This window comes from Coffea eugenioides, chromosome 11, assembly GCF_003713205.1.
Source record: "Coffea eugenioides isolate CCC68of chromosome 11, Ceug_1.0, whole genome shotgun sequence".
Classification (NCBI taxonomy): domain Eukaryota; kingdom Viridiplantae; phylum Streptophyta; class Magnoliopsida; order Gentianales; family Rubiaceae; genus Coffea; species Coffea eugenioides.
In genome coordinates, this window is record NC_040045.1 from 31,994,769 (window position 1) to 32,018,244 (window position 23,476).

Consider the following 23,476-nt stretch of genomic DNA (forward strand, 5'->3'; position numbering starts at 1 on the left):
ACTTATTTCTTTAAATGTCTTGGTTATCAACTTATTACTTTGTCTTGGAAAATAAATCATTACTTTGTCTTGGTTATCAACTTATTTCTTTAAATTAACAAATAAAAGACTTGAGATTGTAAAATTTGTAAAATTAGTCTAAATGTTTACAGGATTTGGTTTTTTTTTTTGTTCCCGTAACGACACATCTAATCTAGCCTAATCTACTCCCAACTGAGTTGAAAAAACCTGACGGAGACTAAACCACCATCAAATCAGACGGGTGCACCATGCACCCGTATGGATTTAGAACAATCATCATATAAAAACACATTGATGAGAGACAAGATTCAAACCCTTGACTTCCTACCCACAAATAATGTGGTAGCCAACTTCTCTAAGGGGAATTGGTTAAAGGGTTTGGTTTTTGTTGGTTTAAAAAAAAAAACACAACAACAAATACCATCACATTTAAAGTCATAAACTATCCCATTTATTGCTTGCTTTCTTGATAAACGGAAATACATATAAGAGATCATACACCATGATACCATCTCACAATACAATTAGAGACCAAAAAAAACGAGAGAAACCATGGCCAAGGATGCTATGAAACTTGTAGCAACTTTCACATTGCCTGCAAGAGTACTTAATAGTTTCAGCACAGCCTCAAACGTCATCTTCAAGGATTATCTGCACTGTAAAATGTTATCTTGAATGTAAAGATCAGCCAGGAAGAGTTGTGTGTGAGAAAGAATGCTTCAAAAAGTGCACTAATCAAGGTTTAGAAGCTGTCTCTAATTGTGTATCTGTCTGAACAAATTCAAATTGCAAAGAAGTTTTCATCAACCTCAGGCATAAATTTTTTCCTCTTTACACTAATTATGCTTCTAGTACATGCAATGAAAGCCTTGCCCGAGAATGAGAGTGCTTTACTTCCAAAGAAAAAGAGAAATCCTATTGCCAAAACGTTAAATGTAGGATTTCACTATCTATGCAGATTTATCCAAATTGGAAGGATGCGAAATTTCCAGCCATGAAAACTGCAGTGATAATCAGAAAATTGTTTAGCAGCCATGGAAGAAATATTTAAGGATATCTATGGTGAAATATAGGGGTATGGATTGAATGTATTCCAGTTGAAGAGCAAAATAAAGGAGGTGACTACTTGGGTTTTCCTGATCAATGATCACCTAGATGCGGGGCAGGGTCTGGTGCGGTTGCACGTAAAACTACACCATGCATTTCACGATCCAAATCGGATTACATCAGCTTGATCCGATCTAGACAGTTCATTTGAAATGGCTGATGTGATCCGATCTGAATCGTGAAAAGCACGCTGTGACTGCACCCAACTGCACCCAATCACCCAGCAAACCTAAATAACCTATTTGTTTGTCAGATTCCAATACAAATTTCAATCAGATTCACTTTAAACAATATCAAGTCAAATGACCTAGAGGAAACATGCTCAAGTATTTCTCAAGAAATGATGACAACTCTACATTGACATTCGATCTTGATGATTACTGGAGCAAAAATGCAAGAGATGTTTCCAGTATTGCACATCTACTCGAACAAAAGAACTTACTAACTACCAGGGCAATGAATTCATATACCAACTTCGAACCATCACACGCTCTGGAACATATTAATGCAAGAAAATGTAAAGCATGGAAATTCAGCATAATCAGTGTCTTAAAAGGTTAGAGATGCTATGAATCAATGGGATGTTTCTCAAAGGATTTTAGATAGTAATTTCAATCAGATGGTTTTGCAAGTCATTCATACAGCCATAACTTTCAGGCCCTCAAAAAACCCCCGTGGGGCAAAGGTTCAACTACATCAAAATATTTTACCATAACAGACGTCCACCCAAAGTTAACATGTCTTGAACAAGAGGGCCAAGCTGTGATTTTTAAGCATCCACGGTAATTTTTGTGTCAAGATATGAGAATTCTTCAAAGAAGGACTTGAAGTGCTCGTATGAATGTCTCACGTCATCAACCGCACACATTTCCCTTATGCTGTGCATTGAAAGTTGAGGTGCTCCAACATCAACCGTTCGAATCCCCAATCCACTAGCCAAAATGGGACCAATGGTTGAACCACAAGGCATATCGTTGCGAACCACGAAATCCTGCATTGAATGTTTTTTAGAAACTTATAATTATGGCAATATAATCAGACTACTTGTTTCAGATGCCACCTAGTAGCAATGCTCAATATTTTCACATTGAAATTTGTTACTAGAGTTGTAACTACATTCTTGAGATCAAAAAATCATGTTCAATAGCGAAACAGCTTGCAATATATCCACTTAATACTTTAAATTGTAGAAATTGGGCTGCCTATATATCTTCTCATGTCCATTAGGATGCCCTTATTGCTTGGTAACTCAATCTGAAGATTCAATTAAGGTTCTTTCCATAACTACCTAGCAGCTTCTACTAACATGATCTTTCAGAAATGTTAGTTTTCTCAAAGTTCATGTGCATAATACAAACTTAAAAAGGCTTTCATAAATTGGATGACTTCTTAAAGTGATCCCTACTGCTACATCATCTGCTGAACCACTGACAAGTATTTGTATGATTACCTGAATAGGTAGTTTGTGCCTGGCTGCTATTTCCCTGAATATAAAAGAAGTGACTGCATTTGTTGCATAACGTTGATTTGCATTATGCTTGATGACAAGGCCACCGTGCAATTTAGGCTGGTGGTTTTCTTCATGCTTATCCTGAAAAAAGAAACTAGTCACATAAAAGGGCAACAACTACCTAGATAATGGAATTTAACCAGGACTACAGAAGCAAGCATACCATATAATTAGGATGCAGAGCATGTGCCATGTCAGCAGACACCAAGAAACTCCTCTGGATTGCTTTTGTTACTAACTGAATTGCAGTCATGTTGTTGCAAAATATGAAAAAGTCAGCAATACAGAAAAAAAAAAAAAAAAAAACCTTCTTCAAGCAATTTTTACAATAAATAAAAGGTAATGAAGGCATGCAACTTTCACAACATCAAAGGAGGAGAGCAAAAAAGTCAAACATCTATGCTGTAGCTACAACAATTAGCAGCTAGAGTTAGCATTTTAGAATTTCCAGTAAACAGATTCTTGCTGGAAAAACTTGATTTACCACATAGCCTCAGCTAAGATGAGGGCACAAACACATGAATTACCAATGAATTAGTTCATCTTTTGACAATTTTGTGTTGTGCCTCCGACCCTTTTTAAGCATTGCAGTGGATGTAGAGAAATGGCAGAAGAATTTGAAGTGGAAAGACCAAGCTACAAGAAAATTCATAACAAGAAAAAGTAAATTGGTCATTCTCCTGGTTGAAAATTCAAACAAAAATGGAAATATTTGTCCTTAAGATATGCTCACAGCTTGAAAAGTGAATATCCTTTTTCTATTTTTTCACACCAAAATTCTATGAGAAAAGACAGAAATATGACTACTGAAAACAAATATAAGTACACAAAAAAAAAAAGAGACGACTGTTTGAAACAGCAAAAATTGCAAATACATTATGCTGCAACTTGGAGACTATTCTGTGTATCAGCATGGTGATGACATCGAAATCATAACTAGAAGGCTTCTGAATCATGAACCAAAGCTGACATGGAATTAAAGAATACTCCAAATTCAGAGTAAAACCAGAAGACGAACCAAAAGGATATGAACTCATTTTACCTTCAAATCTGAGCTGAAAGTACCAGTAATTCGTGATAAAGCATCAAACATAACAGGAGATCCAGCTCCTTGTGCTGAGTCTGACCCAACCTCCTCATGATCAAATAGGGCCACCATTCTTACACCAGTCTCATTGTCAAGAGAACTTTCAGAAGATGTAGCATCAACCAGTGCCTGAAATTTGATGTCAAAGGACAAGATAGGAGAAAGCCTACGTAATTAAAAAGGTCAAAAAGTACTCATCTTACATCTCCATATATTTATATATCCATACCATTAATGAAAAGAACCTAATGACTTTGAGTGACACTATAATTCAGAAACTAGATTTTTTTTTTGAAGCACCACCCACGCATAGTGTTGCATGGAGTTTCTTTTGTTCTGAAACTGTATGTCAAATGACATGCAACATTTGAAAACTTGTGCAATTCCAAAATATGGATATGCAAACAAATATTGCTTTCACAGTGAATAAGTTCAACAAATCAATAATATAAGAAAAATCAAAGCTGAACTTCCAAGCATCCCTTTTTTTTAAGTTATAAAAACTTCAACATTTTTTATAGTTTGACGTACTAAAATATTCTAGCAAGACTAGTGAACAGAAGAAATTCTGAATTCAACTTTTTCCCCATCTCAGACGAAGAAAAATTGGTAGAATCATTTGATATGAATAAAACCACTTTCTGTGAGATATCAGCCAAAAGAGTGATGAGAGCAACAGGCATTAAAAGCTGAACGCATTTCAGATGCCAATGTAGGCTCCTTTGGAAGTATTCATGTATCCCAAGGGTCCTCGAAGCTAACTATCTCTTTTAAGATAACATCAAAAAACCATCATACCTTTAAAGAGCAGAATGACATGCAGAGATTATCTAGTCTTCCAGAAAAAACAAACTCCTTCATAGCCCCCGCAATAATGCTTGGTTGAGTATCACATGCTTGCAGCTCGAAATCACATATATCATCTGGCTCACACCCAACTTCATTTGCGAGAAGCTAAGCAACAATGGCAAAAGAAACAAGGAATATAAATTGGAGAATAAAAGAGTAAAAAGCTTTCAGTAATTAAAAAATTGCAAACAAAAGCTACAAACCAGATTTGCAAGTGGGAAAAAAACGAACAAAAGGAAAGTTGGATGTGATGTGGCTCACCTGCAGAAGAACAGAATGGTGCTTTTGGTGACCACTAGATGTCCTTCCAGTGGACTTCTTTGCATCAGTTGTAATTCCACCATCGACAAAACCATTCTCCGCAGCCACTTTATTCAGTTCTGCCTGCAATAATCAAAAAGATTGGATGATAATTTGAAATCAGGAGCACGTTCATTTATTTTTCATAGGTGTCTTCATAGCCCCATATTATTAATGCCACAGCTAAATGGAAGAAAACAAAGATGTATGAACTTGAAAACCAATATGACTAATTAATGATGCAACACAAAAAATATGCTGTCTGGACATCTAATATTGCTCTTTTCTAGCATACACATGATATTATGTGATGCAAGAAGAAGATTCACATAGGTGGTATAGTGATTTGCTTAACAAAAAATCTGATATTTAAGGCGAAAACCAATGAATGGGTCATTTGGGACAAAACTGACAGCTTTATGTGAAGAACTCAGAGAAGAAGCAATTTGTACAAATAATGAACCGAGATTAATGATACAAACTTCACAAAAATATTCTGTATTCTAATAATAGACTGGAATTCCTACTCAAGATAAAGATTCTATTTCTCCTAGACACTAGACAAAATAAGAACATTGGGATCCTGAATAACTAGAAAAAGGGATACCAAGAAAATCCTGATAAAACTAAAAAAATGCTGCAACAGTAAACTGCACAACAGTAATCGTAAAAACATAGTTCCTGTTGTTATTTTAATTGATCTTGCCACTATGTTATGCAATTTTGTTGCCTTGAGAACACAGAGGCCATTATAATGTAGCAAGTGAAACATGTTTACTACAAGCAGATAAGGAGGAAATGGATTAGGAACCCCTTTTTGGTGGCTCAACTTTCTGAACTGTTGCAGCTGATTATCAGAGCATATAACTATTAATGATGAACATGCATAGAGTGCATGTGCATGCCCCTGTTACTGAGTTTATTTTTGGGTTTGGGAGCGGGCGGGCGGGCCGGCCGGGGGGAGCGGGGCGGTTGGTCTGTTTATGCACATAAAAAGGTCTCAAACCTATTGATGGACATTAGCATCAGCCTGTTTTAGTTTCTCAAGTGACACTAGAAACTGTCCACCATGATAGTTTCCCGAGTTACAGGTGTTAATGTTAAAAGCTTCTATCGATGTTTTACAAGCCAAAAGCTTGAATGAGTATTCCAGCTTTAATATTAAAATAATGTATTATTACCTTGGCCAACTTCGTTGCCAATAGCCAAGGGCACTTGAGATACAAATGATTGAAATTTACAAGATTATTGATGCATGGAAAAATATATTTACTTGTAAGTCAAATACATACCTTGATCAATGTAGCCAATACTGGAACAAGGTGAACATGTTTGTTCACCTTAAATCCATCATTGACCTCCCTGCCCCAAAAAAAAAAAAAAAGAGAGAGTACGAAAGTATTCCAAGTGCACCAAGAAGAAGCTGAGAATATCTAGCTGTTATTGAGAATTGCATTATACTAAAGGTACCTATCCAAGTGAATTGCCAGAGTAGGAATTCGCATTATAGGCTCCCCAATTTTAACAAGCTTATGTGAATAAGACTCAGAACCCTCTTTCTGCTCTCTTATAATCATCCTGCCGGCAACAGTTAAATCACGATCAAACCATGTGTGCCACAAACCACCTCCATATGTTTGTACACCAACTTCCAAATACCCACCTTTGGACACCTAAAGCCATCACAACCCAGACTAAGGGTTAAACTCAAAAATCTAATTCTAGATTTCAACTCAATTCATGGGGCAATTAAATACATGTGTAAATCAACAAACAAAAAAATGATAACCTTTGAAACAGGCTTTAGTTTCAGACACGGACTGTCAGTATGAGCACCAACAATCTGAAATCCATTACCAGCAACGTATCTACAAAATTGCAGCAAGTTAAACACAACTCACTTGAAGTCCCAAATGTACCTTGTCATCGGCTAAGTTTAGTTCAACCACCCTTTAAATAGATTCAGAAACAAATGTAATCACTGTTAGGCACCAGCCCCGACTAATACATAGAAAGTATATCTAGTCCAACTGTTCAAACAACTAGTACGGTTTAGAAGAAGCTACAAAGTTCATGTACAACCCAAATCCATGACGCTGTAGAAGTCTAGAATGTTTAGGAACTTACCTTTTAACAATGACGCTTAACTTCTTTCCCTAACATAATAGAGACTCAACCCAACATACTAAAGAGTCAATAAAGACTTGAAGACACAATTCTGGAAATTTTCAGCAACTAAAAGACCAAAATACCCCTTAAGGCCTAAATGATAGAAACTTTAAAACTATGATGAACATAACAAAAGACACTATTCTTGTACCTAGCTGAAGCTTGAGGGAGATATTAGAAGCTTTAATCTCAGATTTCTTGCAACTCTTTGTTGACTGCATCACTACGAATGTGTTTGGATAGCAAAATTATTCTAAATATTATTTTGCTTGCATCATGAACACAATTTTCAATCAATTTTTTATCTTCTCAATCACCTTTCTATCTCACATACATAACATCACAAAATGTGCTACAGTAATTATTCCAAATTATATTTCAAATAACATCCTATCCAACAGCCAACAAACCCAAGCATGCATATTGCAGCATAAATTTACATTCAAGCATTGTGGTCTTAGCATGGCGAACAGGTAATTTATGAACTTATTCATTTGAGTAAACATAACCTACTCCTGATAATTCATCAGTGCAAACATTTGCATTTCCCAAGTAATGTGAACGAGGAGTAAAAACTACCAAACAGCAATTTTCAATTTAAAATGAACTCAAAGCAATTGAGAATCACCTTGACAAAGATGTCCATTGGTAAGGTGAAAACTTTAGAACAGCAGAAATAGTATGACTAGCAACATGCACACAATATGCCATGATCGAAGACAGGAATTTGTGTCTGGTTTAAATCAACTATATAATTCATACATCAAACCAAGAAAAGAGAAAAGAAAAACTTATATTACAGCTTTTGGCCATTTCAAAAAAAAGCTTGGCATGATTGATGATGATTTCTTGAAGACCGACTATTTGATTTACCTCTTACTTGGCCTTTTTACTTCTTTTGGTTTATTCAAATTTAAAATTTGACGTACTGTATGGCCTTAGGAACATTGTTGTGTATAGTGAAACTTCCATTAGACTCCACCTTACTGTTCTCACTTTTATTGAAGGTTTATTCCCACATTCAAATTTAATATGCATAGATACATGTGTTAATTACAGACATAGAATTAATAACAATGCTCAATTTTATCTCCCATTGGATTTCTTATTCCAGTTATTTTCTATCTGTAATTATATTTCCCCTCCTTCAAGGCAGACAAAAAGATCAATTTTCTTTACCTGACGTGGTTTCAACATCTAGTTTACCAAATGGCAAATTAAAGAGCCCAGAAAAAAGAGGAATCTTGAAACACAACCATGTATACATAAATAGAATCATATATCTTCAAAAGAAATGAATAATTCAAGACAAGAAGAAAAAGCATACTTTTTTCCAATAGCAAAAGCAACAATTGTTGAATAATTCCTAGTGAAGTAATATTTCTTTCCAGCTTCCAATTGCCAGTCCTCCCTCTCCAGTATTTGCTCATAACCTGCGCTCTTCAGTCTCCTCTTTGCTTCCTCTGACAACAAAACCAAAAATCCACAAAAACCCATGAAGGAAACATCCTAAAAACGAAAAATTAAGTATTAAAAAATTCAAACTTCATTCAGAAACCCAATCTTGAAAAATTTTAGCAATCAGTACAAAAAATGACAATTTAATCTAACTTCCTATTATTCTCGTTTTCACTTTTAATTTTCAGAGAGGGTGAAGATTATTTACCAACTGCGTGAAAAGCTGTTGGTGAAGCGTTCAAGAAATCAACAAGATCGGCTGCCACCGAATTTGCCATTGAGCCTTCTCTCTGCTCTGTTTTTGGAGTGTACCTTGAGTGTGGGGATAGAGGTAATTGCTTTGTTCACCCACTAATAAATACCTTGAGTGTGGGAATAGAAATTAGTACTATTACTGATTAACCTCAAGGTATATAGTTAATTGTAATTTACACCTCTAAACTATCACTGATTTGTAAATTGCACTTTAAACTATAAATGGTAGCATTTACCTACCTCATATTTTCTATTTTTAGCAAATTACTCAAATTGGTTAAAAATACCAATAGAATATTAGGGCCAAAAAGTCCAAAAGATTTTAAACATTTTTTTTTCAACGAAAAATTGATAACATCCTTAATGTATAGGAATAGCAATGAGGTTGAAAAATCCACTTTCATCCTCATTTTCTTGTCTTATCTTTTAATAACCCAAACCCACTCCTCTTGCAATTATGGATTTCATACTTATCTTTTAATCTTTTGTAATTCGGCCATTTTATGAATCGAGTTTTGGGCATTTAGACGTTTTAGATACTTCATACCAATTCAACTAGGAAAGAGAAAAAAAAAACTTTTTGATTCAACTTAAGTCACATTCTTTCATGACTAGACGCAACATTTTGTGCTGCTTACTAACAAATAAATCCAAATTATCCGCTCATAATAAGTGTGTGCAGTATGCGTGTGAAGAGAGGAGAGAAATATTAAAAAATAAAAAAAATCTTTTGTGATATGTGTGGATGTTTGGACAAATCTATCTTCCATCCCTCTCCTTCACCCTCGCTTTATTAAAGGTTGGGAGAAAAAATATTCTCTTCATTCATTTCCGTTACAAAAGATCATTTCCGTCACATTACCACTTTAGTTTAAACTATGAGAGGATTATATGTAGTTTTTGAAACTACAAAGAAATCATATAAAAAATCACTAAGTTACGGGGGGTAAAGTATAATTTATCCTAAGTATTAAGCTATTTCCATTACAAAATAGGAAGAACAATTCATCGATTTTATCCAAAAAAAAAAAAAACAATTCATTGATTTTCAACTGTGTTGAACAAAATGCCATAAATAAATGTTTAGAAGTAACTAAATTAATGGTAGTTGAAGGGTGCAATTCATAGTTAACGAACCCCATTTATTTTGTTTCTTCCTTTCTTTCTTTTTCCTTTTTGATGTCTGCTTAGTTGTCACTCTGTCTCGATACAAGCGATTCAATGCTTTGTTCAATGGAACCGTACTACATTTCCCTGGAGTACAACATTTATCTTCAAACTTTACCTTAGCATTCCTTAAATTTAAAAAAAAAAAAAAAAACTTCACCTTAGCATGTTGTTGAAGGAGACAACAGATGGAGCGAGCTGAAATAATATGGAGACGACACCAGCATGTTGCAGGAGATAAGAGATGGAGCCAACCACTCACTAAGACTAACCTATCTTTTTCTATTGAGCAAATTATTCGAATGACCACTGAACTTTTGAAATAGTTGAGTTTTAACTACTGGACTATTAAAAGCCTGATTTTGATCACTGAACTATTTAAAGTTTAAATTTCAGGTCATTCCGTCAAATTTAATTGTTAACTATGCCTCTTTCTTTTGTCTCGTGAATCGTGCGAACACTCAAATCCGTCATGTTTAAAAATTAAGTCTAATGAAATGGCTCGATATCTAAACTTTACATAGTTCAGTGGTTAAAACCAAACTTTTAATAATTCAATAGTTAAAACTCAACGATTCTAAAAGTTTGGTGGTCATTCAGATAATTTGCTCTTTTCTATTTTATAAAATCTAATCTATCTTTTTTCTCTTTTATAAAATAGAAGTTTGGCTGAATTCGATTCTGATCACAACTCTGAAACCTTAAACGATTTATACGGATCATCAATATAGTTCTTACATCGACATCAATGGAGATTCGAACACAGAAGACTAACCTAACTTTAACTACATTCTCGAGCGACAGGCAATGCGTCCGTCCTTGTCTGAGATATAAAGCTAATGCACCGGAAAAGAAAGGGAATTGGGTCTATTGTATGTGGCGAAGCATCCAAATATACTCAAAGAGTCATCGTGTACCTTTTTTTTTTTCTTCAAAAGAATAATACATTAATAATTACGATTATGCTTTACACTATAATTTGAAAAAAGTAAGACATATGTCTCGTTCTATTCGTTGTCCACAGGCTTAATCGGACAAATCTCATGCCCCTAATAATTGATGAATATATCTCATAATAAGATAAGATATTTGTCATATTCTTTGTTCTCCATGTCTTTTCTTTAAACGTTTTCTCTCGCACCCGTAATTTCTCGTAAAGATGTCTCGCACCAGGGTAAGGACTAACTTTTTTATACATTGACAGTATAGTGATTTTTTTATGCTAAAAATTTTAAATATATACCACACGTGCATGATTTGAATTTTAAATTTGAATTCGTATTATGTAACATAATCTAAATCTGTTAGTGAAAAAAAAATAAGGGCAAAATACACTTTACTCCCCTATGATTTAGTGATTTATGACATAACTCCCATATGGTTTTAAAAACTATATATAATCTCTTTATAGTTTGGATTAAAATGTCAAAATGATAGAAATGATCATTTGTAACGGAATCGTGAAAATTTCGAAATTACTTTTGTTCAAAAACTAAAATGACTGAAGTGACCAAAATATATAAATATAATATGTATGACACTCTAACCCCATATGATTTTATATTTTGTTATATAACCCCATTGTGATTTAATATTTTACCATATAACCCTTATAGTTTTCAAAATATATACATAACCCCTGTGGTTAATAAACTATTTTCAACTTTACATAAGGGTACTTTTGACATTTTAGCTGACTCGGTTATGAAATGTAAATTCCGTCATTTTGACACATTAATTCAAATCATGAGAGGGTTATGTATAGATTTTAAAACTATATGGGAGTTATGTAAAAAAGTGTTTTGGCCAAAAAATTACAACTAACAGCGTGTAAAAAATCTATTCATATAGTAATATATTATCATGTGTGTGTTCGCAATGTTGTACCGTTCTTGGTAACCCAACTTCTTAAAACTCTACTGAGAGTATTTTGGTTGTGATGCCAGTTTTCTTTCTTTTTTATTCCTTATCTTATCTTGTACTTGCAAGGTTGCAATATAAAGTTAAAGGAAGCATAGGAATTCTATTTTCATAATGTCAAGCTTGAGTACCAATTAAGAAAATCAAGAAATCCAAAGAAAGTAAGTCCTAATTACACTTAAATATATGTTTACACAGAAAAAAATTATATCCCATAGATGGTTTCCTGCTTAAAGTTGTAGCACAGTCTTCCAATAAAAATTGGTACCGCCCAATCTCTTGATGACAGAAAACCAATGAGCCTTTATCTCAAGACAAAAAAAATAAAAATAAAAAAATAAAAGGAAAAAAGTAATCTTCTTAAGAAGCTACGATTCTTCACAGGATGAATAATAATAGTGAAGGGTAAAATATCAAAAAACTACTTGTGGTTCACAAATGTTTAATTTAACTCCCTGTGGTTTCAACTAATTTGAAAATTGGACGGCAAGCATCCAATCTAACGGTTATACGTGAAATGCCAATATTACCCCTATATAAATGAACTCCCTATAGTTTGTCGAATGTTCAATATAACTCCCTCTAGTTTGAAAAATTACACTATGACTCCTAGTGATTTCGACTAAATTGAAAATTGAATGGAAAACACCTTACATATAGTAGGGACAATATTGGCATTTCACACACAACCGTTAGATTGGATGCTTTCTGTCCAATTTTCAATTTAGTCAACACCACAGGGAGTTATAGTGTAGTTTTTCAAACTAGAGGGAGTTAAATTGAATATTTATCAAATTACAGGGAGTTTTTTGATATTTTACCCAATAGTGAAATATAAGCTAGCATCTTCATGACTATACAAGGGAATATACACGGAGGATTATGAACCAAGATTGTATATAAACGTGTTTTATTCCTTACCATACAAATTCTTGAACCCAATTCCACTAGTACCATAACATGGGTTTTTTTTTATGACAAAAAAGAATCCATCCAAACTTTTTCTCATAAAAAATTCTTGATTATCTGGACTTCCTTTACTTTTTTGAATCCCAAAAAAAAAAAAAAAGCCACTGAATAATCTCTGCTTCCGAAAAAGAACATACTATGCCAACTGCCGTTCCCAACATTGTATTGCTGTGTAGCCGGCCCAAATTGTCTTCTACATAGAAAATTCAGTATTAATGTCGGGCCACATGGTACAATCACAAGGTAACAAAGGCTACTAAAAAAAAATTTAAAATAACTAAAAATAATTAAAACATCAAACCAGCTTCTTCCATGAGCATAAAGATCATTAGTTAGCACAACCATAATAATCCCTAACGAGGTTAGGGTCCACAAGACGAGGTCGAAGATAGAAGAGCTCACCCACAAAATGAGAAGCGGCTGGGGTTAAATCCTCCGATCTCATTCCTATGTTAAAGTTAGAAGTAGTTCGGGAGACACTTGGGATAAGTTCTTTTGCGCCCTCTCAAGTGAGTAAGGAGTTAGTATTTATATCAAGAAAGATCAATGGGGTAATGATGAGATCTATTGATAATCTGATGTTGTAGAATAATGTAGGGTGACGATATCAGGTATAGAATTGAATTGTATGACTGTTGACTGTCACATCAATTCTATCGATCGCTAATCATGTTGTATCAAGCAGTCGATATCTCCATCACATCAATTTTATCAGTCACCGATGATATCGTATCAAGCAGTGGAGGTCTCCGTCACCTCAGACAGGTAATAAAGCCGAGATAAATTCTCGTGAAAGGGCAAGAAGGCCGAGGTATCCACCAGGCCAAGTTGATCGAGATGTTTTTTCATCCGGAGTAGCCGTGGTATCCACAATCCCAAATATTTATCTATATTTAATCACGAATACATCGTTTCCTTATACAACAAAAGTTGTCACGTGACTTTAAACGATGGACCAAAAATATATGGGCAAATTCCACTTTATCCCCCTGTGGTTTAGCATTTTTTACATAGCCCCCCTATAGTTTCAAAAGCTATACATAACCCCCTTATGGTTTGGATTAAAGTGTCAAAATAACGGAAATAGTCACTCGTAACGGTGTCACTTAAAATGTCAAAAATACCCTTATGTAAGGTTGAAATTTATGTATTAACCAAGGGGGGTTATGTGTATATTTTGAAAATCATAAGGGGGTTATATAGTAAAGTATTAAACCATAAGGGAGTTATATGGTAAAATATAAAAATCATAGGGGGTTAATGTATCATGTATTTATAAGGGTAATTTCGACATTTTTAGAAGTTCCGTTACGAGTGACTATTTCCGTTACTTTGACACTTTAATCCAAACCATGAGGGGGTTATGTATAGCTTTTGAAACCATAGGGAGGTTATGTAAAAAAAGGGTAAACCACATGGAGGTAAAATGTAATTTACCCAAAATATATACAATGTCATCTAAGTTCACCTAAAGTGCTCCATAGCTGCTACTGCTCTCAAGTTTGATCAAAATCCTCTTCTGAGAAATCATTTACTGCAAAAGGGTTTATAATGGAGTGAGCAAACGTTTTGCTAGGTACGTGGCTTATGTGCTTCTTTATCGATTTGAATATGTTACAGTATCATTGTTGAGGGGTTCTTCTAGGAAGCTACTAAGAACAATAGCCTCAAGAAAAGCTTATTTGGGCTGATAATCCTTGATCCACTGTCGTGGAGCACATATGATATTATCACTCAAACCACAAGTATAGGAGCACATCTGATGGATATTGTGGAATGGGAAATCTTGGTCACCAAATTGTCTATAAGCAATGAAAGGAAATAAAAGGAACTCAAACCAGCTAGTAAATGTCTGAGAATGAGAGAAAAAGACACCAAAAATCTCTAAAAATATATTGAGCTAATGAAGACTGCAAACATAAAATAAAATAAAATAAAAGGGAAGAATGGAGCAAGAGTGCTGGAGTGAAAAGTGAGCTAGGAGAGAGGACCATAGCTAGTTTTTAGCTTGACATTTTCTTTCCGTACAAGTGTTGATTGTGTCAAAAAAAATAATTAAAAGAAATGCTTTGGGAATTAATCTCTTCTTGGAATTTTTTTTTTTTTGATAACAAAACATATTTCATTAACTGATTGTTGGAAATCGTCTAGCACGATTGATATATATTGTTGCTCTAATGGCTGATAAAACATGCAATAAAATTGTAGATCTGCAATTTAACAGATGCAAAAGACTTGAGAAATTAAGAACATATCTAAAAAGTACCATCAATTTTAAAATTATCTCCTTATAGAATAAATCGTTGCAGCCCACTCTGTGCATGTTGCAATCATTAGATCTACTGATCAACAGTTGTAAGTTCCAATAAAGATAATAAGATCTGTCGACATAAATCCAAATCTGAAATAAATTCAAATCTGACAACCAGATCTAAAGTAAATTTAAATTTAAACAACAAAACAAGGAAAAATAACACAAAATCTCATTAGGAACTCATAAGAGAACAAAAATTCTCACTAGGAACCCTAGGAGAAATAGAGATCTCCCACTAAAAAAATTTAGGAGAAACTTTATGAAGAAAATAACAAAAACATAACCTATGAGGGAGACCATCCTCTCGAAGAGGAAGGGATTTAGAAAAAAGAAACAATTGAGAGAAGTTGAAAAAGAGAAACAGTAGAGAAAAGTTATCTCTTCTTAGAATTTTGGTATTGTTACTCTGTGACATTGCCTAAGAATGAATTGAAGCAAGATAATTTGACATTTTATTTAATGGTTTCTCTTAGTTTATTGTTGTTGTTGTAATTCTTCCGTATCTTGTTCGTCTCTTGACCAATTTAGCAGTTGACTTTTACCCAAAAAAATATATTGGAGTGCTAATATCTCCCCCACATTTTAATTAAAGAAAGCAAGTACAAGCACACTTGTTTGGCAGAATTGGATTGTCAAAGAATTTACATTCAAACTTATACCTGCAAAGTTTAGTTGTTTTGGCCACTCTTCGCCCAAAAGTCCCGAGGTTGACCAGAAACCAGCCATAATTGTCAATTGCAATCTGCCATTACATCAGTACTTACCCCTTTTTCTTTGGGTTAGTCGTATAACAATATCACCATTGTTGCAATATGGTTTTTCTTGCAACTTCCTTCGCCGCGTCCAGAGCTTTGGGGTCAACGCCAACGGAGGCGGCCAGCAAACGGTTTTTAATTTTGTTCCTGCTAACTCCCCTTTGGTCCCCCGAAAAGAGCACAATCAAAACCGCGTGCGATGGAACTTTGACTACGGACTTCGGACAACTATTGGCCCAAATCTGATGCTGGGAACTACAATTTCAGATCAAAGGATGCGATTAAGCGATAGATATGAATATAGAAGCTCTTAAATGTTAGGTGAGGATGCTCACCTCGGCCGCCCCGCATGTCCGAGGTGACCTCACCTCGTCCGACATCAGAGCTCACCCGTGCCTCGGGGATATCCCTTAAGCTCGGCCGGATCCCTAGTCTACCGTGTAGGTGACCTCGGCACCTCCACCTCAGCTGCACGCGGATGAGGCAAGTCACCTGACATCATCCGGGATCAGTGCTTTATCTGAAAAGCACTGTCGCACTTAATGACTACTGCAAAGGACTCCTCGTCACCCTGTCCAGGCGGCTACAGTGTCAGAGTCAGACCTCCTGACACGGGACAGAGCCGTAATGACCAGAGGGTGGGTCCCACCAGCATAAGCCCTCCGCTTTGTCCTCTACTCTCCCTCTATAAATACCCCAGACACACTCCCAACAAGTAAGCATACACTGTTCATTTGCTTATACTTTAGCATTCTCTCGTTCCCTTACTAACTTGATCGTCGGAGTGATTCCAGGGGAGAAGCCCCGCCACTCACTTCGGACAAGGAGGTTCACTTCGGACACGGGAGTTTACCTCACTTCATCTCAGAGAGGACTGATTCAGGTCGGCTCAGCTACCAACCAAAAATCACCTCTTCAATTGGCGCCGTCTGTGGGAACGAGATAGCTATTAAAATGAGATCCACGCGCTCCAGAAGCGGAAGAGTTCCCTCAACAGGGGCTGGGCAGACCTCGGGTGCCCAGCAAGACCGCATATCTGAAGAGCCAGGGTCCCAAAGGACCCAGCCCAACAATGAGGACGCCATCGCCAAGATGGCCGAGTTTGTATCAGACAACCCTAACATTTTTGAGGAGCTAGGAAGGTACCTCAAAAGGCAGGGGAAAGAAAAAGCCGAGTCTTTCAAGAGGAGACCGACGAAGTCCCCTGAAGTGCCCTCAGGCGAGGACTCCGAAGATGGGCGTCTATCTCGGAGCACCTCCAGGCGAGTCTCATCCAAGGCAACCTCCAAGATTGCCTCCATCTCCCGAGCGTTTTCTCGGGGACTACTGGGAAAACGAGCCGAGGACCCACCTCGGCGCCCCGGGGGCCTAGCTACTGACTACATGAGGGCTCCGCCCTTCACTGATGACATCAATGGGGAGATGGTGCCCCCAAACTTTAAGCTTCCAAATTTGCACACCTACGACGGCCGAGGTGACCCCGAGGATCACCTCCGCGCCTTCATCTCCGCATTCCGACTCTACTGCGTCCCCGACGCCGTGATCTGTCGGGCTTTCCCAATCTTCCTGCACGGGACCGCCCGGAAGTGGTTCTGGAGTTTAGAACCGGGGAGCATTTCCTCCCTGGATGAGCTGATAGACCGGTTCATCCACCGCTTTGTGTCGTCTCGACCAATAACAAAGACTTCAGCTTACCTCTTGAACCTGCAACAGGGTCAGGGCGAGTCACTTCGCTCGTACGCCCAAAGGTTCAACGAGGAGAATGTACAGATACCTGACCAGAACGAGCAAGTAACTATTGCTGCCTTCACCAACGGGTTAGTAGCAGGGATCTTTAACACCGAAATCCATCGGCAGTACCCCCGTACACTCCGGGAGCTCTGGGAAAGAGTGGACCAGGGAATCCGAAGCGAAGATGTAAATCGCATGAAGCGAGAAGCCCAAGCATCTCGTACGGGGCAAGATCCCCGGAGGAGGAAAGACACTGGCCGAGGTGAACCAGGCCCAAGTGGCACTTCAAACCAACCCCGAGACCGCCGAAGTGTCTTCGACCGGATCGTGAAAGGCAGATTGTCCACCTCGGACGCCGAGCTGACGCCCCTCAATTCGAGCCGGACCCACGTCCTGGCTGTGATGAGGCAGAATCACCTCGGCCGCAACCCTCCCGAAATTCCGGGGAGGAGAGATAAGAGGAACTCGAACCTCTACTGTGCCTACCACCGTAATGTAGGACACGAGACTGAGGACTGCAATGACCTGAAGCGGGAAATCGAAAATTTGATCCGGCAAGGATACCTGAAGCAATTCGTCCGCAAGGATGGAGGCTTCAACCGAAGCGTCTCCCACCGGGAGAACCGGGGCCCCCGCCGAGACGACCGACGGGACACGAACATGCATTGCCGAGGTCCCGAAGACCGTAGGGAGGACAAGCAGCCCCCACGCGATGGCTCACCGGGCTACGGCCCCAACATCGCCGGGGTGATCAACACCATCGCGGGAGGACCAACGGGAGGAGACAGCCAGAACTCCCGGAAGCGGACCTACCGCCAGGCCGAGATGGAGGTGGCCGAGCCGAGCTCTCGGCTGTCCGAGGTCATCACCTACGGCCCCGCTGACCCCGTTCCTGCGGCCTCCAGCAATCATGAAGCTCTTGTGATTGAAGTCCTCACCAACAACTACGTAGTCAAAAAGGTCTACGTAGACCCCGGAAGCTCGGTAGACGTCTTGTACTACCGGACTTTCGAAGATTTGAAGCTGACAAGGGAGCAACTCACTCCTGTCAGAACTCCCCTCGTGGGATTCGGGGGACACGTCGTCCACCCGGAAGGCATGTTGACCCTGGTGGTAACAATCGGGCGTCATCCACGCTGCCGAACTGTGCCTGTCAGTTTTGCAGTGGTCAAAGCAGACTCCCCCTACAATATGCTGATAGGCCGGCCCACGCTCAATGCCTTGAGAGCCGTATACTCCACCTACCACCTGAGCTTTAAATTCCCAACATCTGCGGGGGTGGCCGAGGTAAGCAGCGATGTGGGCGCCGCCCGAGAGTGCTACCTCGCCACCATTCAAGCAGCAGTCACCCCCCGGCCCTCACCGAGGTCAGAAGAAAAGAGGCCAGCGGTCCTCTCCATAGACTGCATCGACCCTCAGAAGGCAGAAGAGCCCAACAGGCTGGAGCCAGGGGATGAAGTGGAACTGGTGGTAGTGGATGAAGCGAAACCTGACCAAGTGGTCCAGGTAGGGGCGGGACTCCCCCCACCCCTGAAAGAAGAAATGATTTCTCTGATCAAAGACCACCGAGACGTCTTCGCGTGGTCCGCGGATGAAGTGGTCGGAGTGCCACCCGAGCTCATGACTCACCAACTCAACGTTGACCCGCAGGCCCGACCTGTGCGACAGAAACGAAGGCACTTCGGCCCCGAACGTAGCCAAGCCATATCGGATGAGGTCGACAAGCTCTTGCCGGCCAAGATGATCCACGAGGTCCAATATCCCACCTGGCTGTCCAATCCAGTCATGGTAAAAAAGGACACCGGGGGATGGAGAATGTGTGTTGACTTCACCGACCTCAACAAGGCCTGCCCCAAAGATTGCTATCCTTTGCCAAGGATAGACGCCCTCGTCGACGCGGCGATGGGGTATGAAATCCTCTGCTTCCTAGATGCCTTCAAAGGGTATCATCAAATAGGAATGAGTGAGGAGGACCAAGAGAAAACGGCGTTCTACACCGACCGAGGTACTTATTGTTACACTACCATGCCCTTCGGGCTAAAGAACGCCGGGGCGACCTACCAAAGGCTGATCAACCGACTCTTCCAGAATCAGATCGGTCGCAATGTGGAGGCCTATGTGGATGACATCCTCGTTAAAAGCCTCACCACTTCATCCTTTCTGTCAGACGTGAGGGAAGTCTTTGGTGTCCTGCGAGACTCGAGGATGAAGCTGAATCCCAAGAAGTGCGTCTTCGGCGTCACCTCGGGAAAATTCTTGGGGTATCTGGTTTCCCACCGGGGAATCGAGGCCAACCCCGACAAGGTGAAAGCCATTCATGACATGTCTCCACCCCGGAACATCCGAGAAGTCCAACGGCTGAATGGACGCCTGGCCGCGCTGAATCGCTTCCTGTCCCAATCAGCTGAGAAAGCTCTGCCTTTCTTTAAGGTGCTGAAAAATGCTGACCAGTTCGCCTGGACTGAGGAGTGTCAGGCTGCTTTCGACCAGCTGAAGCAGTACTTGCATCACCTACCAACTCTCGCTTCACCTCGGCCCGAGGAGAAGCTCTACCTCTACCTCTCCGCAGCCGACGAGGCTGTCAGCGCTGTGCTCATCCGAGATGAGGGCACCCAAGTGCCGGTCTACTACGTCAGCCGAGCCCTCCGCGGGCCGGAGACCCGATACACGCAAGTGGAAAAACTTGTGCTGGGGCTCGTCCACGCAGCTCGGCGGTTGAAACCCTACTTCTTAGCCCATCCCATCTCGGTCAGGACCGACCAGCCCATTCGGCAAATATTGGTGCGACCCGAAGCTTCTGGTCGCCTCACCAAGTGGGCTGTCGAATTGGGAGAATATGACTTGTCCTACGAGCCACGCACCGCCATAAAAGCTCAAGCTTTAGCTGACTTCCTTGCTGAGCTCACCTTCACGGAAGGTCCGGAGTCCACTTCAGCCTTACCCGAGGTGTCCACCTCATCCCTGTGGACATTGTATGTCGATGGATCCTCTAATGGAGACGGCTGCGGAGCCGGACTGCTCCTGGAAGGACCTCAGGGGGAGGTTTGCTCTTACGCCCTCCGCTTTGACTTCCCGGCCACCAACAATGAAGCCGAGTACGAGGCTCTAATCGCTGGACTCCAGCTAGCCCGCAAGCTCGGCGCCCAGCAAATCCATGTCCGCAGTGACTCCCAGCTCGTGGTACGCCAAGTTATTGGTGAGTACGAGGCCAAGGATGAGACCATGCAACGGTACCTCTCCAAAGTTCACCAACTCACCTCGTACTTCAAGTCATTCGAAATCCAAAGGATCCCTCGGTCCCAGAATAAGCGAGCCGACGCCTTATCCCGGCTGGCTTCCACTTCATTCTCTGACCTCAACAAAACCGTCTTGGTGGAGGTCCTGAGTGAACCAGGGTACGTGGAAGAGGTGGCCTGCCCCGTGCACTCTGAAGAAACTTGGATGACCCCGTTCATCCTTTTCTTAGGTCAAGGAGTCCTTCCCGAAGACCGAGCTGAAGCAAGGAAGATACAACGCAAAGCCCCTCGGTATGCGCTCCGCGAGGGAGAACTATATAAGCGCTCCTACCTCGGCCCATGGTTGAGGTGTGTCACCCCCGAGGCAGGACGCGAGGTCCTCCACGAGATCCACGAGGGCCTATGTGGGGCTCACATCGGCCACAGGATGCTGGCTAAGAAGGCTATGCTCCTGGGATATTTTTGGCCCTCACTTCGGCAAGACTCTCAGGACCTCGTTCTCGGCTGCCCTTCCTGCCAAGTCCACGCACCCGAGCACCACCAGCCTTCAAATTTCATGGTCCCCATCACTTCACCCTGGCCGTTTGAGCAATGGGGGACAGACATCATAGGTCCCTTCCCCAAAGCCGTCGGGGGTTATACTTTCTTAGTAACCGCTGTGGATTACTTCACCAAGTGGGTCGAGGCCGAGCCACTTCGGACCATCTCAGGGCTGGCCATTCAAAAATTCTTTTGGAAGTGCATTATCTGCCGCTTCGGCATACCTCAGATCATCATTTCGGACAATGGGAGACAGTTTGCCGAGAACCCATTCAAGACTTGGTGCGAGAACCTCGGCATCAAACAACACTTCACTTCGGTAGGCCACCCTCAGGCCAATGGTCAAGCAGAGAACTTCAACCGAACTCTCCTGCATGGTCTCAAGATCCGACTACACCAAGCTGGGTCATCTTGGGTGGAGGAACTCCCCAGTGTCCTGTGGTCGTATCGAACCACGCCGAGGTCAGCGACGCAAGAGACCCCATTCTCCCTGACCTACGGCGCCGAGGCGGTCATCCCGGCTGAGATCCTTACCCCCAGCCCTCGGCTGGCAGCCTATGCCGCCGAGGTGAACGACGAAGAGAGGCAGCTGGACCTCGACCTCGTCGAAGAACGAAGGAACCTCGCCTCAGCCCGGATAGCTTCTTACAAGAACACACTGGCACACTACTACAATGCCCGCGTAAAACATCGTAGATTCCAACCTGGAGACTTGGTTCTGAGAAAAAACTCGATCAGCCGAGCTGAGCCCCAAGGCAAACTGTGTCCGAAATGGGAAGGCCCCTACCGGGTTGTCGAGTCTAATCTTAAGGGATATTGTAAGTTAAGCTACCGAGATGGCTCATTAGTGCCGAGGTCTTGGCACGCCGAGAACCTCAGATTGTATTATGTTTGAATTTTTAATCAAGTTATGACTTCGGAAATTGTGTTATTCTTCAACATCGGTATTACGCTATCAAAAAATAAGGGGGACAAGCAAGGGATGAAGTCAAAGCAAAGCAAGAAATTAAAGAGCTGAGATGAGAAGAAACAGACTTTCATTCAACAGAGGTGTTACAAAAAATACAAAGCCGAGGTCTGAGTGCTGCTCAACACTTCACCTCGGCCACCCCCTTAGAGCCTACGAGCCTAAACCCCCGTATCGGCTGCATCCCCGGTCTTGGCTCCCTCCCGGGGATCCTTTTCTTCGGCCTCCTTTCCGCCGGAGTGAAGTTCATCTCCATGCTCTTTGCCGACGTCTCCTTCGACGTCGTCCCCTCCGGCTTCGTCTCCCTCAGCGTCCTCTCCTCCAGCTTCTTCCACTTCCACCTCCTCGAACACTTCGTCGAGTTCGGACAACCACTTGTTGAACTCGACCTGGACTTCGGCCAAGTTCCTTCCCGCCTGGATGCCTTCGGCCATCCGATCGCATAGCTCCTTGGAGTCCTCGTTATAGCTGGTATGGTTTTTCAGAGACTCCAAGACTTCGGAGGGGAGGTGAGCCGCAGCCTCGTCAACGGCCGATGTGAAGCCAAACATGAAGTTAGGCGTAAGTAGTTGGCCGAGGTCCTTGATGAAGGCCTCGGACTTCCGAAAAGCGTCTACGGCCGAGGCTCCGGCACCCTCGAGAGCTTGCTCGTGGGATTTCTTCACCTCGTCCCCCCTCTTCTGCTCCTCTTCGAGGGCCGATCTGAGACTGTTCATAGTAGCCGCGGCCTCCTCATCTCTCACCTCGGCCTCCTTAAGCCGTCTTTCGAGCTCGGCCTTCTCGGACTCGGACACCAACAGTTTTTTCTCCAACTTGGAGATTTGATTTTGCAGCTTGCCGGTGTCCTGTTCCTCGACCAGAGCACAGTAGCGGTGTGCCATCTCGGCCACAAAGGCCGAGGTGGAAGCTGTGGACACCATGAGGCTCTGGACCATCTCAGCCGGAGTTAGTTTCTTCATAAACTCCAAATCCCTTGGCAAAGGGGAGTGCATTACTAGCTCTTGGGCGACCCGAGGATGCTGGCACCTGTCGTTGACAGAAATCTTCCAGTCCGGGCACCAATGCCCGCCGGGGTGCGTCTTGTCGTCTCCGCGAAACACTGGGGGGCTATGGAAACGATT

The 23,476-nt window shown here is 41.1% G+C and overlaps 2 protein-coding genes across 2 annotated transcripts; one reads left to right on the forward strand and one right to left on the reverse strand.

Annotated features, from left to right (window-relative positions):
• Nucleotides 1-1,628: 1,628 nt before the first annotated feature.
• LOC113753435 (probable aspartyl aminopeptidase) lies at nucleotides 1,629-8,819 on the reverse strand. Its single transcript, XM_027297580.1, has 11 exons — nucleotides 8,710-8,819; nucleotides 8,371-8,506; nucleotides 6,664-6,742; nucleotides 6,345-6,547; nucleotides 6,167-6,236; nucleotides 4,836-4,958; nucleotides 4,524-4,679; nucleotides 3,681-3,854; nucleotides 2,802-2,876; nucleotides 2,579-2,719; nucleotides 1,629-2,119 (listed from the first exon to the last, which is right to left on the reverse strand). The coding sequence occupies exons 1-11, from the start codon at nucleotides 8,777-8,779 to the stop codon at nucleotides 1,898-1,900; spliced, it is 1,449 nt and encodes a 482-aa protein (XP_027153381.1). The 5' UTR covers nucleotides 8,780-8,819; the 3' UTR covers nucleotides 1,629-1,897.
• Nucleotides 8,820-16,973: 8,154 nt separating this feature from the next.
• LOC113752286 lies at nucleotides 16,974-22,283 on the forward strand. Its single transcript, XM_027296406.1, has one exon. It carries the CDS (start codon nucleotides 16,974-16,976, stop codon nucleotides 22,281-22,283), a length of 5,310 nt encoding a protein of 1,769 aa, XP_027152207.1.
• The last annotated feature ends 1,193 nt before the right edge of the window (nucleotides 22,284-23,476 follow it).